This window comes from Bombus vancouverensis, unplaced genomic scaffold (genome assembly GCF_051014615.1).
Source record: "Bombus vancouverensis nearcticus unplaced genomic scaffold, iyBomVanc1_principal scaffold0035, whole genome shotgun sequence".
In the NCBI taxonomy this organism is placed as follows: domain Eukaryota; kingdom Metazoa; phylum Arthropoda; class Insecta; order Hymenoptera; family Apidae; genus Bombus; species Bombus vancouverensis.
The window spans coordinates 282,013-298,449 of NW_027468926.1; the positions used below are offsets into that span (position 1 = coordinate 282,013).

The 16,437-nt window shown below is 45.1% G+C and overlaps 1 protein-coding gene across 1 annotated transcript; it reads right to left on the reverse strand.

Annotated features, from left to right (window-relative positions):
• Window positions 1-2,579: 2,579 nt before the first annotated feature.
• Window positions 2,580-5,480, reverse strand: LOC117165285 (uncharacterized). The gene is made up of 4 exons (XM_076626898.1): window positions 4,490-5,480; window positions 3,561-4,424; window positions 3,013-3,197; window positions 2,580-2,816 (listed from the first exon to the last, which is right to left on the reverse strand). The coding sequence occupies exons 1-4, from the start codon at window positions 5,478-5,480 to the stop codon at window positions 2,580-2,582; spliced, it is 2,277 nt and encodes a 758-aa protein (XP_076483013.1).
• Between the last annotated feature and the right edge of the window lie 10,957 nt (window positions 5,481-16,437).

Genomic DNA, 16,437 nt, shown 5'->3' on the forward strand with positions numbered 1-16,437 from the left:
CCGCGCCCGTCGTGTGTCGTCGGCATTCCAGGTCCAGGTGCGTCCACCTCCATGAATATGTAGAGGTGGTCCGACAGCGTCTCGACCCCTTCGGCCACTCTCCAGCCTGAGATCCGCCTGAATGCCTCGGGGGAGGCCCATGTTATGTCAACAATGAAGCTCCCTCTGCACGTCACGCAGGTACTGGTCGAGCCCCTGTTCACTAACAGAAGTCCAAGTCCCGCGGCCCAGTTTGATAGCATGCGGCCGCTCGCGTTGGTCCTGGCGTTCCCCCATTCCGCGGAGTGTGCGTTGAAGTCTCCCAGGACGAGCACTTGTCGGGGGAGTCGTCGCCTGACGCAGTCGCCAACTCCGTCTAGGAATTCTTCGAACGCTGCCCGTCCGCTGTTAGGTGACACGTACACCCCCACCACCATCATCCCTGCCCACTCGACCGCGGCGTACCCGTTGCCGCGTTCCAGCAGGGCTCCGTGGGCGAACGCCCCGGGCGTTGATGTCCAGGTGCCGGCAACCATTCCGTCCGTGTCTCCGACCCACGCCGGGGCATCCAGAACTCTGTATGGTTCCGCCACCACCGCTAGGGCGACCGTGCTCTCCCGGATGGTTTGGTGGAGCAGGTCTTGTGCTCGCCTTGACCTTCCCAGGTTAGTCTGGAGGATGCGCATTCTCAGTTCTTTGGTGTTCTTTCCTTGTTTGTAGCTTCCTCCGTGCCTACCTCCTTTTTCGCGCGCTTAGGGTCGCTTTGCGACGGGGAGCCTTTCGCGCTGCCTCTTGCAGCCTTTCTTCGAGGGGGCGCAGGCCGGTCCCCCCATCCTGTGCACCGACGGTGCTCCAAGCGTCTCGCAGAGCAGGTATTTCGGGCTCGCAGTAGTGCATGCTGTCGCCTGGTGCTCTGGTTCGCCGCATCTGAAGCACAGGTGCCCCTTGTCCTCCTTGGCGGTGCAGGTCTTCCCCGTGTGTCCTATCCCAAGGCACCTGTAGCACTGTAACGGTCTCCGTTCGATGGCTTCGACCTTCGCCGTCGACCAGCCTATGGCGACCTTTCCAGCCTGGGCCCGTTTCCTCGCTGCACTGGCAGGGCCTCGTATCCATACGGTGCCAAGTCCGTTCCGGGCGGGGCGGATTTCTCCCAGCCGGATGTCCTCCGGCTTGCAGCCGCTCTCCCTCGCCAGGGTGTTCTGGATTTCCGCCTTGGTGGCCGCTATGTCTATCAGGGACACCCTTGCCTCCGCGGCTCGGAAGGGGGTCGCCACGCGGACCTCGTTCGGGTCCAGAGCCCGCGTCAGCTGTGCTGCGAGCGCTGCGGCCTTCTCCCTTCTCTGGTCCTCAGGGACCTCTAAGATGACACCTCCGGTGATGGTCTTCCGCATCCTCATCGTGTTGATGCCTAGATCGGTCGGGGAGACACTGTCCTTGGCCGCAGCCACCACTTCCGCGTAGGATTGGCTCGATTTGTCCGTCAGGGTGATTGTTACCGCTGACGTTCGCGGTGCGCGCGGGAGGGGCCCGCTGCCTCCCCCTCTTCGTGCGTTCTCCAATTCTCTCTCCGGAGTTTTCCTCTGGCTCTCCGCCCCTGTCTCGGGGATCAGCTTCGCCGGCTGCTTCTTCCCTGCCTCCTTCTTCTTTCCTCTTCTTTTCCTTCCGACGGTCTGCCATTCGGTGACAGCCGTTCGGCCTCCCTTGAGCGCTGGGGCGCTTGGGGCTCCAGGCTCCATCCCTCTCGTGTTCGCGGCAGGGGCGACCTCCTTTCCTTCTCCTTTTTCTGTTCCCTGCAGTTGTTCCTCCAGTCGGTGCAGCAAGGACCTCATCTCCTCTACATGGTGCTCGACTGCAGCGAGACGCGCCCTGTAGCTGCTCTCATCCGCGGTGGGGCGCGAGGCCGGCTCTTTTCGGAGTGCCCCTACCGCCGCTTCCAGTGTTGCTATGCGTCCTTGCGCTATAGCGAGTACGTCGGTGACAGGGTCCGTTCTCCTCACTATCTCTGTCACGCCCGCGGTGATGGTTCTCGCCGCCTCCTTCAGGGTTTTCCCCTGCGTGCCCTGGTGGCTGCGGGGTGCCTCGGCAGCCTTGGCCACCTCGGCGGCCCGGCGAATCAGTTCGGCTCCTATGTCCGCCGTTGTGGCTGTTCTCATTTCTTCAGCCGGGTCCGCGGGGAGTTCGGGGGATTCGTTGGCCTTCTTTCTCTTCGCTCGGGGTGCTTCTCTGGCGGGGGTTTCCTCCTCCTCTGTTGTTTCCTCAGTCTATATTCCCTCCTTGTACAGCGTGAAGCGGGAGGGTCCCTCCTTTGGCGGCATCGCCTTCGTCACGCTCCAGGTGCTAACGTGCGGCGGCTCCGCAGCCAGTTCCGTTTCCCTCCGTCCCCTAGCGTTTCCCTCTACCTCCTTCTCTTTCGCCATGATTGCGTCCGTTTCCCCGTTGGGCAGGAAATGTCGCTCGGTCAGCACTTGCCACTCTGCCAGTCGCTGTCACTTTCAAGTGGCCCGCGCAACGCGCTTCGGCGCACGCGCCAATATGGCTGCGTCTGGGTAGTTCCTCAGGTAGCCCTTGTAGCGGCGCTGTTGTCACGCGTCCTAATATGGCTACTCCACCGTCCTAACCTCACACTTGGTATGTTTTGCTTTAACTCCACCTTGTCCAAGCCGGACTACCCGCATCCACACCCGTTTTGCGCTCACAGGCACTAATCCTCCATTCTGGTTACCTCCCTTGCCCAGGCTCTCCAGTTTACCGGAGATTTCGATTACGCTCGCAGCTCCGTCCTCTCTACGTCTGCCTCCCATGTATCCCCAGCCTGTGTTGTAATGGATCAGATGATACTGGAGTCATAGACTCGATTTCAATGATAAGTGTATTTAAATTTTCGAATGTAAAGAGCTCGTTACCTGCGACACGCCTGAAATGTCGTTTGAAGGACTTCACTGCAGCTTCCCATAGCCCTCCGAAGTGAGGTGAGTTGGGAGGAATGAAGAGCCATTCGATCCGTCGGTCGGCTAAAAAGGACTGAACCTTTACCTTATGATCGTCGGATTGCAGGAGATTTCGGAGCTCTCGTAATTCATTGTTGGCGCCAACGAAGTTGGTACCGTTGTCGGAGTAAATTGTCACACAGAATCCTCGGCGAGCGATGAATCTTCGCAGAGCAGCAATGAAGGCCTCGCTAGTGAGGTCGCTGACCAGCTCGATGTGGACTGCTTTGACTGCAAGACATATAAAGATTGCTACATATACCTTAGTTTTGCGTCGGTTGCGATCCTTTCGTTCTTTGATGTAAAACGGTCCGCAATAATCTATTCCGACGTTGGTAAACGGTCGAGATTCCGTTATCCGTGCAGCTGGGAGGTCGCCCATTATGTAATCCACTGGAGGTGGATTAGCTCGGCAGCAACGGACGCACTTCTTCAGCGTGCTCCAAACTTGACTACGGCCGTCGATAGGCCAATAAGATCTTCTTAAGGCGTATAAGGTAGCTTGAGTTCCGGAGTGGACATTGATGAGGTGTTCATGCTCGATTATGAGCGCTGTGACTTAGGATTTGGGTAGAATGAGTGGGTGTTTCTGACTGAACGGCATTGATGAGTGACTGAGTCGGCCTCCGACTCGCAACATCCCGTCTTTGTCGAGAAATGGATTGAGTCGTTGCAGCTTCCCCTTCACTGCAGAATTTCGATCTGTTCGGAGAGTGCGGATTTCATCTGAAAAATAACAGAGTTGTAACAGGTTGATCAATTTGTTATGCGCATTGGTTAAATCATGTGTGGTTAGAGGTCTCCCTCGATCCTGTTTTTGTCTCCATCGGAGGCAACGAGTGGTAGTTCTAATCAGCTTGGGCCAAGAAGAAAATCTCTCCAGTAGACTGTGGTCAGCGGGAGTCACGGCCAGACATGTTACTTTCTTCTGCTCTGATATTTCAGTTAATGGTACTGGGTTCCACGTCGGCCAGTATCTTTCTGGTTGTTGGAGCCATTCCGGACCATGTTGCCAAATGGTTGGTCGCAGGAAATCTTCGGGTGATTGGCCTCGAGATATGAGATCTGCAGGGTTATCGGCAGTGGGAATGTGACGCCAATCTGAGGTGTGAGTCTTCTGCTGAATTTCTGTCACACGATTAGCGACAAAGGTTTTCAGCGTATGGGGTGATGTATTGATCCAATGAAGTACGATTGTAGAATCCGTCCAGTAAACAGTCCGAGAAATGTTGCTTGGTAAAGCTTGAAGGACTGTGGTGGCCAATGATGCGAGAAGAAGTGCTCCACTCAGTTCCAGCCTTGGAATGGTTTGTGATTTCAGTGGAGCCACCTTTGATTTTGCAGTGAGGAGTCGTGTCCAGACATGACCATCCGGAGTGATGATACGAAGGTAAACGCATGCCCCATAAGCCCTTTCGCTAGCGTCACAGAACCCGTGTAATTCATTTCCGCTGCAGCCTTGATTATCGTTTTACGTGGAAACTTCACGTTATTCAATAATGGCAGCTGTGCATAATATTTGCTCCATTCCGTGTGCACGTCAGCCGGTAGAGATTCGTCCCAATCAATTTTTAAAGTCCAGAGTCGTTGGAGCAGCATCTTAGCTCGAACGATCACTGGTGCCAATAATCCGAGGGGGTCGTAGATCTTGGCGATTTCGGAGCTCATTGTTCTCTTCGTGATTCGAGAGGCGGTGGAATTAATTTTTACGGAATATAGGATCGAATCGTCAAAGGAATTCCAAACCACACCCAGAGTTTTGAAGGTTTGCGATTCGCCTAGTAGCAGCGTGTCGTTTATGTCCTGCTCGGAAAGTCCTCGTAGCAGTTCCCGGTCGTTCGATGCCCATTTTCGAATGTTTAAGCCGGCTAGTTTAAGCAGTTCCGTGAGCTCCGTTCTCCATGATCGTGCCTCGACCTTTCTATCAACTCCAGTGAGAACATCGTCGACGTAGAAGTCTCGCTGTAAGACCGTCACCGCTCGTGGGTACCGATGTCCCCCGTCGTCCGCCAGTTGTTTGACGCACCGAATGGCTAGATCAGGGGCCGCTGACAGCCCGAATGTCACTGTATTAAGTTGATAGGTGTCAACTTCTCCATCAGAATTGCGCCACAAAATTTGTTGAAATTTTCGATCCTCTGGACGCACAAGAAATTGTCGATACATCTTTTCGACATCGCCTGTAATGACGTATTGATGAGAACGAAATCTTAGAAGGATGAAGAATAAGTCATCTTGTAGTTTCGGTCCCGTATGAAGTACGTCGTTTAATGAAACTCCGGTGGTGGTTGGTGCAGATCCGTCAAACACAACTCGGAGTTTTGTAGTTTGGCTGGACTCTTTGATCACGCCGTGATGTGGCAGAAAATATCCGTCGTCCGTGCAGTTGTCCGTGGTAATCTTCGTCATGTGTCCTAATTCCACATATTCTTGTATCACGGCGCGATAGTCGGCTTCGAATCGTTTGTCTCGTTGGAATCGACGACAGAGGGAAATGAGTCGCTTCATCGCCATTGTCTTAGAGGATCCAAGCGAAGGAGTTGTTTCGTTGAATGGGAGAGCGACCATGTATCGCCCTTCGTTGGTGCGTTGAACGTGATTTCGAAAGTGTTCTTCGCACTGTCGTTCCGATTCCGAAATGTGTGCAGTGGGCGTTCATTCGTCGATTTCCCAAAAACGGGCGAGGTCCGCCTGTAAAGCCGCCGTGGAGGCGTGAAATGCGAGTGCTGATGATTGCGAGGTTGGGCTCTCCCCGATGACCCATCCGAATCGCGTTTCTTGCAGACGCAAGTCGGGCCCGTTTGCTTGACTGATGTCAAGTTGGCCGACACAGAGTGATGCTAGCGTTGGTCCGGCGCTCAACAATATTTCGATCGGCGCAAGCCTATGGAATCTTGGATCGGCTAGTTGGAGATTCCTCGGTATATGTATTATTGAGCGATCTACGGGTTGATCTGGGACCCAAGGCGATATTGTCGGTATGATTAGGAACGTCAAGGTGCGTTCGTATGTGCCCTCGATGGAGGTGATCGTGGCCGTGATGTAACGTTTCGAGGTTGTCGATAACGTGTTGAGTGTTCCGATTGGGACCTAACATTTCCGTTGGTTACGTTTTTGCGAATCAGCGAGTTTTTCGGTGATAAAGTTCATGCTAGAGCCGGTGTCTAGCAGAGCTCTACAACGGAATGGTTGAACTTTATTGTTCAATAGGTTGACCTGCGCTGTGACTAACAAATCGTGCTGCAGTGGTTCACAAGGAAGCGAGATCAATGAGTCCGTTTTCTGTGGTTCGGTCCCTCACAAGGTCGTTTGATGACGTCATTGTTTTCCTTGTCGTCTAGGACTGGACGATATATTTGATCCCGATGCCGTCGTTCGCGATAACCGAGATTCACGTTTCGGAGAAGTTCGCGGAGACGATCGGGGAGACGATCGGGGAGACGATCGGGGAGACGTGGATGCGCGTCTCGATGTGACTATCGCGGGGTCGGTGATCGACCGTTGGATGATCGATCGCTCGATGATCGACCGCTCGATGACCGGCTTACACGTGGTCGTGATTTGCTATGACCATGGTCTTGATGTAGGTATGTATGGTGTCGCTGCTTGCAGATGCGACATGAACCGGCGGAGCAATGAGTAATAGCGTGTCGCTTACCTAAACAATTGGTACATAGAGACGCCCTCTTGGCGATTTCAAGGCGTTTTTTAGGCGACTTCGCTTTGAAGACATCACAATTCCATAATTCGTGTTGTCCTTGACAATTCGGACACACCAACGTATTATGTGTACTTGTGAATGCGTAACTTCGCGGTGCGTTCGGTCGCTGACGTTTGTGTTGATCGGATTCCCTTTTTATCACGGTTGATGCTGAGCTTGTCCTGTCGCCGTTCGTCCGTGTTTTCAGAAAGTCTACCAGATGCCTATATGACGGCATTTTCTTGTCCGGCAATGTGCACTGCCATTTGCGAATGATGGCTGAGGGTAGCTTCGACGTGAACAATTTTATAAGAGCGACATTTGAGGTAACTGGTTCACCGAGTTTTTCTAACGCTTGGAGGTTTACCTTAACCGTCTCAAGAAAATCATCTATCGCTTCGGGTGTCTCTTTGGTTATTTTCGGATAATCAAAAATCAAGTCCCAGTAGCGCATGCAGACTTGACGGTGGCAGTCGAATTTTTCCTTCAGAACGTCAATAGCGATCGAATAATTTAACTCGGTGACATCTAACGATTGTATGCTTCGCGCGGCCTTTCCGGTCAAAGAGGATCGTAGGTGGTGGAATTTCTGCACGGGTGTAAGTCGCTCGCTTCGATCGATAGTGGATAAGAAGGAGTCGTAAAATGAATGCCAATTTTCGATGGTACCGTCGAACGTAGGCAGGTGAATTTCAGGGCAGTTTAATTGATGTCGGCTCGGCGACATTGGATGACTCGCAGCCTTGTATTTTCGACGACGATGCTGGGGTATCATCCATGAGAGTGTGTATTCGTATTACCAGATTGTAATATGTGTCGGTTACTTCGGAAACGCGCGCGTCGTCTATCTCGCCTAAATCTTCTAATTCCTCTTGTAACAATCGATATTGTTTCCACGTGTCGTCGAGTAGTGTCGTATGGGCCGTTAAATGGGCTTTATTCGGTTGTCTAGATTTTTCGTAATCATCGAGTCGTTTCGATAGAAAAGTAAATCGACCGATTTGAAAGCCTCGTCTCCGATGCAAGGAGGTAACTTTCTCTGTGTTTTCCATTGGTATAGCAGATTGTAAGAAGAATGCAATGAACGAGCTTACATTGTGGTTGCGAGTTCAAATGTTACTCGTCACCGCGTGTGTCTCGTTTAATGTGTAAGACGTGTTCTTACTGAAGTCAACCCTCTAGTTGTTGGCGTGAGGCTGCGTCGTTGCGTTCTTGCGTTTTCAAGAGGGTTATGCCTCTTCAAAACTGATGGTCCCTGGCGCTACTGACTTCGCTGGAGTGGTAACGCTTCTGCTGCTGTTTGTATTGGATTCACGTGGTACTGTATGGTAGTGGATGTCACTGGCGTGCACTTTTCACTTGCCACTGTATCCGGCTCGAAGGACCAAATGTTACGACCGTTAGCGGAGAGACGCGGTCGCTAGGAAAACGCGTCAGCGAGAGGCGTAAATTCTCGCTACGATTATGTTAATCGACGCCGCGAAATAACACTGTAACACTGTATTAACAGGTTAACATAAAATAATATATTTAACAATAATATGATTATTATATTACAGAAATTTGAATCGACTTTGCGTTCTCTCTAGATAAATTCGTTTGCTCGTCATATTTGTCGACGTGTCACGTTTGACTCGTCAGAAGGAACTGATCGCCCTTCGATTATTCCTTTGTCTCATTTGGAAGACGACCCCCACTATGCGCGGGTCACGCCACCGCTCGCGCTTATGATCACGTATGCCTCTTCTTGTGTGAAAAACGTAACGGTCAAAAATCGACGTTTCTAGAGCTCGCTGCTTGGCGACAACTATGCTCTCGTCGATACATTGTATATGATCCGGCGGGCAGATAAGATGGTCTGCCTGCGACGTTGTAGGACCGCGAGCGACGGTTGGAAAATACAGCCTGTGGTGAGCCTCGTGGCGTAACATCCTTCATATAAAATTGTTATCTCTATCCAATGCATACCACCTCTCTCCTCCTCTTTAAAAATATGGCCATTTTGAACTCAATGTCTCCCAAAAACGTATTTAGCAGAAAGGATACGACATCTATAACGATCCAATTAGAAACTACCAGAGCATGTGTATCTTAAGCGGATCTTTAAACGTCGATTAAATGCGTTCTCTATCCAATCCTGGCTGAAACATAATTACTCGCACCCCCAGTAACCCACCTCTAAGTCATTCCAATCAACGTACCATACGAACACGAATCCAACGCGTTCCAGGAATACAAACAACTGCCTGTAGCTTTTTAGCTGTACACGACGAGTATAATTATTTCGGGTACTCCTCCAGTACAAAACAGACACCCAAACGACAATATTTCAACACAAAAATATTTAATGCAATAGTTATAAAAGCATGATACTTAATACCGCGCTTAACATCAGGTATAAGCAAAAATAAATTTCTTCAAACAAATTTCAAGTTAAATCTTTAGCTTGTGTAATTATATCAAACTTGCTCAATTAACAACGAGCAATTTCCATCGTGTTTTGACAACTGACTCATCGATGATGTTTTTCCTTGGAATTGAGAAAGGAATGTGCATAATTTTGTCCTCCGTCCACACTCAAAATACTATCTACGTGCTATAATTAGGGATTCAATTTTATAATACGTTGCCTCACTTTCCATCACTGCTTTCCTACTATCAGTCACTTGAACTGTAATATAAACCAATCTTTTATTTCCAATACTATTCTGCATACCATTTATCAAGAACAATACATTTTATTTGTTAATGTAATAAGATGCGAAGTTCCTCATTTGTCCTAATATCAATCAATGGATAAATGAATTGAAATCTGTGAAAGTAATGTAATATCGGAAAATAAGGATAGAAATTTTTTCCCGATTACTTGCAACTTATTAATATTAAATTGAATATACATATATAAATTGGACAGGAAGCGATATTTATTTAACGGAAACTAAATGCAATACTCGTATCTATATCAAATAACTTTACAGCTATTTGACCACTCTCGTCACAACGAATCTAACACACAGACACTCTCTCTCTCTCTAACAACTCTATCAATTCTCACAACTCTACTCTTCGACGATTCGATACCTCTAACTACTCTACTCTTCGACGACTCAATTAGCTCTGATTCTCGCAACACGCACACTTTTCGACTCGCCTTGCGTAGCGAAACCGTCCTTCTTCTAACGTTGTCTATTGTTTCCCTCATTCCTATGTAAGAACTACCAACTACGTGCCTTTAGTCACGTAGGCACTCTTAAATGTAAACGAACCACAGAAACACGACGTACACGGTTTTTCTATTTTCAACTGATTTCTAATTCGAACTACTTTACGATATTACAATAAGTATCTAGTAATACGACTTTCGAACCGATGTAATTATTGCAATGATTGTTAAATTTCAAAACAATTTCCTATCCATGTTAAACATATTACGCATATGTGCATGTCTAGTATTTCGATTAGTTGCTCTACTTGCGGTAGTTCGCCATTCTGGATCATCTAGACTCAACAAAGATGCATTCAATTTATCCATGCCTTAAAAAGCTCTGTAGCGTCAAAAGAGTTAGAAGTTGCTTCAAACCATGTTGTTGTTTTGCTTCGGAATATCAAGAGGTATTGTAAGGAATTATAAGCTCCGGGAAAAACAATGGCGCCGCTACATGTATCCGTAAGACAAGACGAATTTGTATCTTTTGACCTCCTTCTGACGATTATGACTTAACGAACGTGATCGCAAACGATTCAGTATAAACTGTGACTAAACGTCTGTATAGATATCGTTTCGCGACAAGATCTGTTTTAAATACACTAACGAGTACACATATTGGTAGTCTCATTATTCGATCCCGTACAGCTCTTATTAAGGAAGATAGACGCCTGTGAAAGTATTCAGCATGGCCAACTTTGAACAGGGCACATTGATAAGCCAGAGTAACTCACATACAAATTTTTTTTTTTTCTTTACGTGGAGAAATCCTCATAGACACTCCGCAGTTGCAGTAATTGCGTAACAGCAGAGTAGTGTCGGACTCTTACCGACTAAAACTCCACGATGACCACCCGACGCGAATGACAGGGATGCTCCAGGATTCTCTTATGAATGAACTTCAGTTGTACCCCCTTCACGCGTTCTCTAGTTCTAGCCAGTCCTAATATTTCCTGAATATTGAATTGGCGTTAGGGAGGGCCATTACCCCTAGCGCTGTCTCTCCTTATTGATATTCAGTGGACGGTTGTCTTGTGTGCTTCGACAACTCGCATACAACTTGGTGGTACAAGCTATGAAAACACTTTTCGTGACATGAGAAGACACATTAGCACAGATAACGTACAAAAGGTATTAGAGCCCACCAAATAAGATTTGCTACAATTTGCTGTAGTTCGTCACAATAAGCCTATGAGTATCGCCTGTCAAACGATTTTCGAAATGGTTGATGCTTGGATGTTCAAGATACGGAAGCGCGGAGTGATGAGACGTTTATGTACAACTTGATCATGGGGCAACCCAATCATCAGCCAGAAAACTTCATGCAAGATTTTCTAAAAAGAAAGACATTTCCCCCCGTCTTTATGCCGTACCAATCCTCTGTGTCGTTCCTTATCTCATACAGAGACAGGCCAAATAATGTTGCCGATGACGGCCAACAGCCTGGGTACATGTACGGGTCTCTTGCCTGCGACAGAATTTCGTTATGTGTAGTTTGCGGGGCAGAAAAGCATTTTTGCCATTAATATGAACTAGAAGATTGCAGAAAAACTGTAAACATTTTCCAAATTTTATTAATTTCATTTCATTTCTTAAAGTATACAAAACTGTTAATCAACATTAAGCAAATATACAAAATCTTGACGTACAGAATAATGGAGCGAATATTAGAAACGATACTACTAAATCTACAAGCTAAAATGTACTATACAAATTTTCTTCAAACTACAAAACATACAAAGTATATATTTCTGAAAATAAAAAATATCGGATCAAACACTCTTCGAACATACTTCGAACGCTCAGTATTACGTATATTACCAAATCAATACATATAATACAATATATAAACCAAACCAATAAAAGGCGCAGAGACTGGAGAACATGGGGTCCTCGAGCGTGCAGTACGCTTCAGCATCGTTGCGAACACCAACTCCCTCCGCTTGTCCCAATGCCATCTCGTACGGTGAGACTGCAAACAAAAAATATCCATATATACATCAAGATAGTAATGCGATTTCTATTCTTGCAGCACCGACGTAATACACGGTGCTCCTTAATCGCTCGAGATTCCATATAGTTGTTGAAATCTCTACGCATTTGGTAGATAAAACGATGCGAGAAATCCTCTTGTCACAGTTAGGTCTTCCAAACCTGATCGCTTGCATTTTTCCCGCTACTTCAGCGTTTTAACGTTACTTTTATTTCTGCCAACTTAGACACGACATCGTCTAAACTGCCCACTTCAGGACACGATGGCTCCTCCCGGGGATTCTGTTGAGACGATCCCGGATTTTCGGTGTCCTCACCATTGTAGAGTTCATAATTTGTATAATTTACCTTCTTCTTCAAGCATTGTTTTTTAAATTTCTGCCATTTTGAAGCTGCTGATAATCGCCGGATGCGTAAATCATTTTTAGCTTTGGAAAGAGCGCACGTCAGCATTGCATCAATCCGTAAATCGCGTCTGCGCATTCCGCGACACTTTGATCTTTTTCGGCGAACTTCGTCAATCCATGTTAGTAACCGTTCTGTTTCTGGCTTGTTGGCGTTTGTTTTTGAAAGTCCCTTCTTTGTCCTCGCCATGCTTTCTCAACTATTTCACCCAATTATTGAGTAAGTAAAATGTATACCAACCTGTATCCGGCTCGTGTTTGTTGTAGAACAAAACAGAAGAGATTCACACAACTGCACACAAAGGATTTGAAACCACCGAGCAAAACACCCTCCTCACAGCACAGTCGTAAGATGACTAAGGGAAGTCTACGCTGCGCGTCTGAAGTCCGCTTTCTATACCCCCTCCCCTGTCTTTATGACGTAGTCTTACGCGCGAAAATGGAAACTAGTTCCGTGTAAAATCTTACGTTGGCCTTACATTCTAAGAATTTTTGAAAAATACTTCACTCCAATTAATTTTTAAATATATGTGCGACAATTTTAGTGCTAAATTTTATATATTTTGTACATTATATTAAAATTCTTGATTTACAGGAAATAATCAATAGCGTATGAAGGTGTACTGCACGTATTATTTGGCACGTACATTAATGTTGATGCAAAAATAATTATTCCAATGATTTTAAGTTACACACATAATAGATAAAGTAGGCTGTAGACTATGAAATTCGTATGAAATAAGCAGAGAATAGTAACTAAATAAATGTATATGTATATGGAACATAAATCTTGTAAAAATAATATATTAACTTACATTCAAATCAAATATATGAACAAGATCCATTGACTTTTAATTATTTTTTTGAAGCACTAGTATCAAATAAAATTGCGTCATTACGAATACAAAAACAATAACGTTGATATAAAAATTTCATCCCGAAACACAGTTTGACGTGATACAAGTGTCTTATTTTAATTTAAGCAGAAAATATCTAATCATATTTAACAATTTTGAAAAACATACCTCTACTAAACTATCATTATCTTTTCCTATACCATCGGCAAGGCCCTGAACAGCAAGCAGTTCAGCAGTTGTTAAAAAACTAGCCAATTGTTCCCGAACCACATTTACTTCACCCTGATACATAAAATCAACCAATGCAGCCAAATCATCGAAATTTACATTACATTACGAGATAAAAATATGACCTTTTTCATCTTAATGTCTCCCAAAAACGTATTTAGCAGAAAGGATACGACATCTATAACGATCCAATTAGGAACTACCAGAGCATGTGTATCTTAAGCGGATCTTTAAACGTCGATTAAACGCGTTCTCTATCCAATCCTGGCTGAAACATAATTACTCACACCCCCAGTAACCCACCTCTAAGTCATTCCAATCAACGTACCATACGAACACGAATCCAACGCGTTCCAGGAATACAAACAACTGCCTGTAGCTGTTTAGCTGTACACGACGAGTATAATTATTTCGGGTACTCCTCCAGTACAAAACAGACACCCAAACGACAATATTTCAACACAAAAATATTTAAAACAATAGTTATAAAAGCATGATACTTAATACCGCGCTTGACATCAGGTATAAGCAAAAATAAATTTCTTCAAACAAATTTCAAGTTAAATCTTTAGCTTGTGTAATTATATCAAACTTGCTCAATTAACAACGAGCAATTTCCATCGTGTTTTGACAACTGACTCATCGATGATGTTTTTCCTTGGAATTGAAAAAGGAATGTGCATAATTTTGTCCTCCGTCCACACTCAAAATACTATCTACATGCTATAATTAGGGATTCAATTTTATAATACGTTGCCTCACTTTCCATCACTGCTTTCCTACTATCAGTCACTTGAACTGTAATATAAACCAGTCTTTTATTTCCAATACTATTCTGCATACCATTTATCAAGAACAATACATTTTATTTGTTAATGTAATAAGATGCGAAGTTCCTCATTTGTCCTAATATCAATCAATGGATAAATGAATTGAAATCTGTGAAAATAATGTAATATCGGAAAATAAGGATAGAAATTTTTTCCCGATTACTTGCAACTTATTAATATTAAATTGAATATACATATATAAATTGGACAGGAAACGATATTTATTTAACGGAAACTAAATGCAATACTCGTATCTATATCAAATAACTTTACAGTTATTTGACCACTCTCGTCACAACGAATCTAACACACAGACACTCTCTCTCTGTAACAACTCTATCAATTCTCACAACTCTACTCTTCGACGATTCGATACCTCTAACGACTCTACTCTTCGACGACTCAATCAGCTCTGATTCTCGCAACACGCACACTTTTCGACTCGCCTTGCGTAGCGAAACCGTCCTTCTTCTAACGTTGTCTATTGTTTCCCTCATTCCTATGTAAGAACTACCAACTACGTGCCTTTAGTCACGTAGGCACTCTTAAATGTAAACGAACCACAGAAACACGACGTACACGGTTTTTCTATTTTCAACTGATTTCTAATTCGAATTACTTTACGATATTACAATAAGTATCTAGTAACACGACTTTCGAACCGATGCAATTATTGCAATGATTGTTGAATTTCAAAACAATTTCCTATCCATGTTAAACATATTACGTATATGTGCATGTCTAGTATTTCGATTAGTGGCTCTACTTGCGGTAGTTCGCCATTCTGGATCATCTAGACTCAACAAAGATGCATTCAATTTATCCATGCCTTAAAAAGCTCTGTAGCGGCACAAGAGTTAGAATATGCTTCAAACCATGTTGTTGTTTTGCTTCGGAATATCAAGAGGTATTGTAAGGAATTGTAAACTCCGGGCAAAACAATGGCGCCGCTACATGTAACCGTAAAACAAGACGAATTTGTATCTTTTGACCTTCTTCTGACTATTATGACTAAACGAACGTGATCGCAAACGATTCAGTATAAACTGTGACTTAACGTCTGTATAGATATCGTTTTGCGACAAGATCTGTTTTAAATACACTAACGAGTACACATATTGGTAGTCTCATTATTCGATCCCGTACAGCTCTTATTAAGGAAGATAGACGCCTGTGACAGTATTCAGCATGGCCAACTTTGAACAGGGCATATTGATAAGCCAGAGTAACTCACATACAAATTTTTTTTTTTTTTTTTCGTGGAGAAATCCTCATGGACACTCCGCTGTTGCAGTAATTGCGTAACAGCAGAGTAGTGTCGGACTCTTACCGACTAAAACTCCACGATGACCACCCGACGCGTATGACAGGGATGCTCCAGGATTCTCTTATGAATTAACTTCAGTTGCACCCCCTTCACGCGTTCTCTAGTTCTAGCCAGTCCTAATATTTCCTGAATATTGAATTGGCGTTAGGGGGGGCCATTACCCCTAGCGAAGTCTCTCCTTATTGATATTCAGTGGAGGCTTGTCTTGTGTGCTTCGACAACTCGCATACAACCTGGTGGTACAAGCTATGAAAACACTTTTCGGGACATGAGAAGACACATTAGCACAGATAACGTACAAAAGGTATTAGAGCCCACCAAATAAGATTTGCTACAATTTGCTGTAGTTCGTCACAATAAGCCTATGAGTATCGCGTGTCAAACGATTTTCGAATTAGTTGATGCTTGGATGTTCAAGATACGGAAGCGCGGAGTGATGAGACGTTTATGTACAACTTGATCATGGTGCAACCCATTCATCAGCCAGAAAACTTCATGCACGATTTTCTAAAAAGAAAGACATTTCCCCCCTTCTTTATGCCGTACCAATCCTCTCTCGTCGTTCCTTATCTCATACAGAGACAGGCGAAATAATGTTGCCGATGACGGCCAACAGCCTGGGTACATGTACGGGTCTCTTGCCTGCGACAGAATTTCGTTATGTGTAGTATGCGGGGCAGAAAAGCATTTTTGCCATTAATATGAACTAGAAGATTGCAGAAAAACTGTAAACATTTTCCAAATTTTATTAATTTCATTTCATTTCTTAAAGTCTACAAAACTGTTAATCAACATTAAGCAAATATACAAAATCTTGACGTACAGTATAATGGAGCGAATATTAGAAACGATACTACTAAATCTACAAGCTAAAATGTACTATACAAATTTTCTTCAAACTATAAAACATACAAAGTATATATTTCTG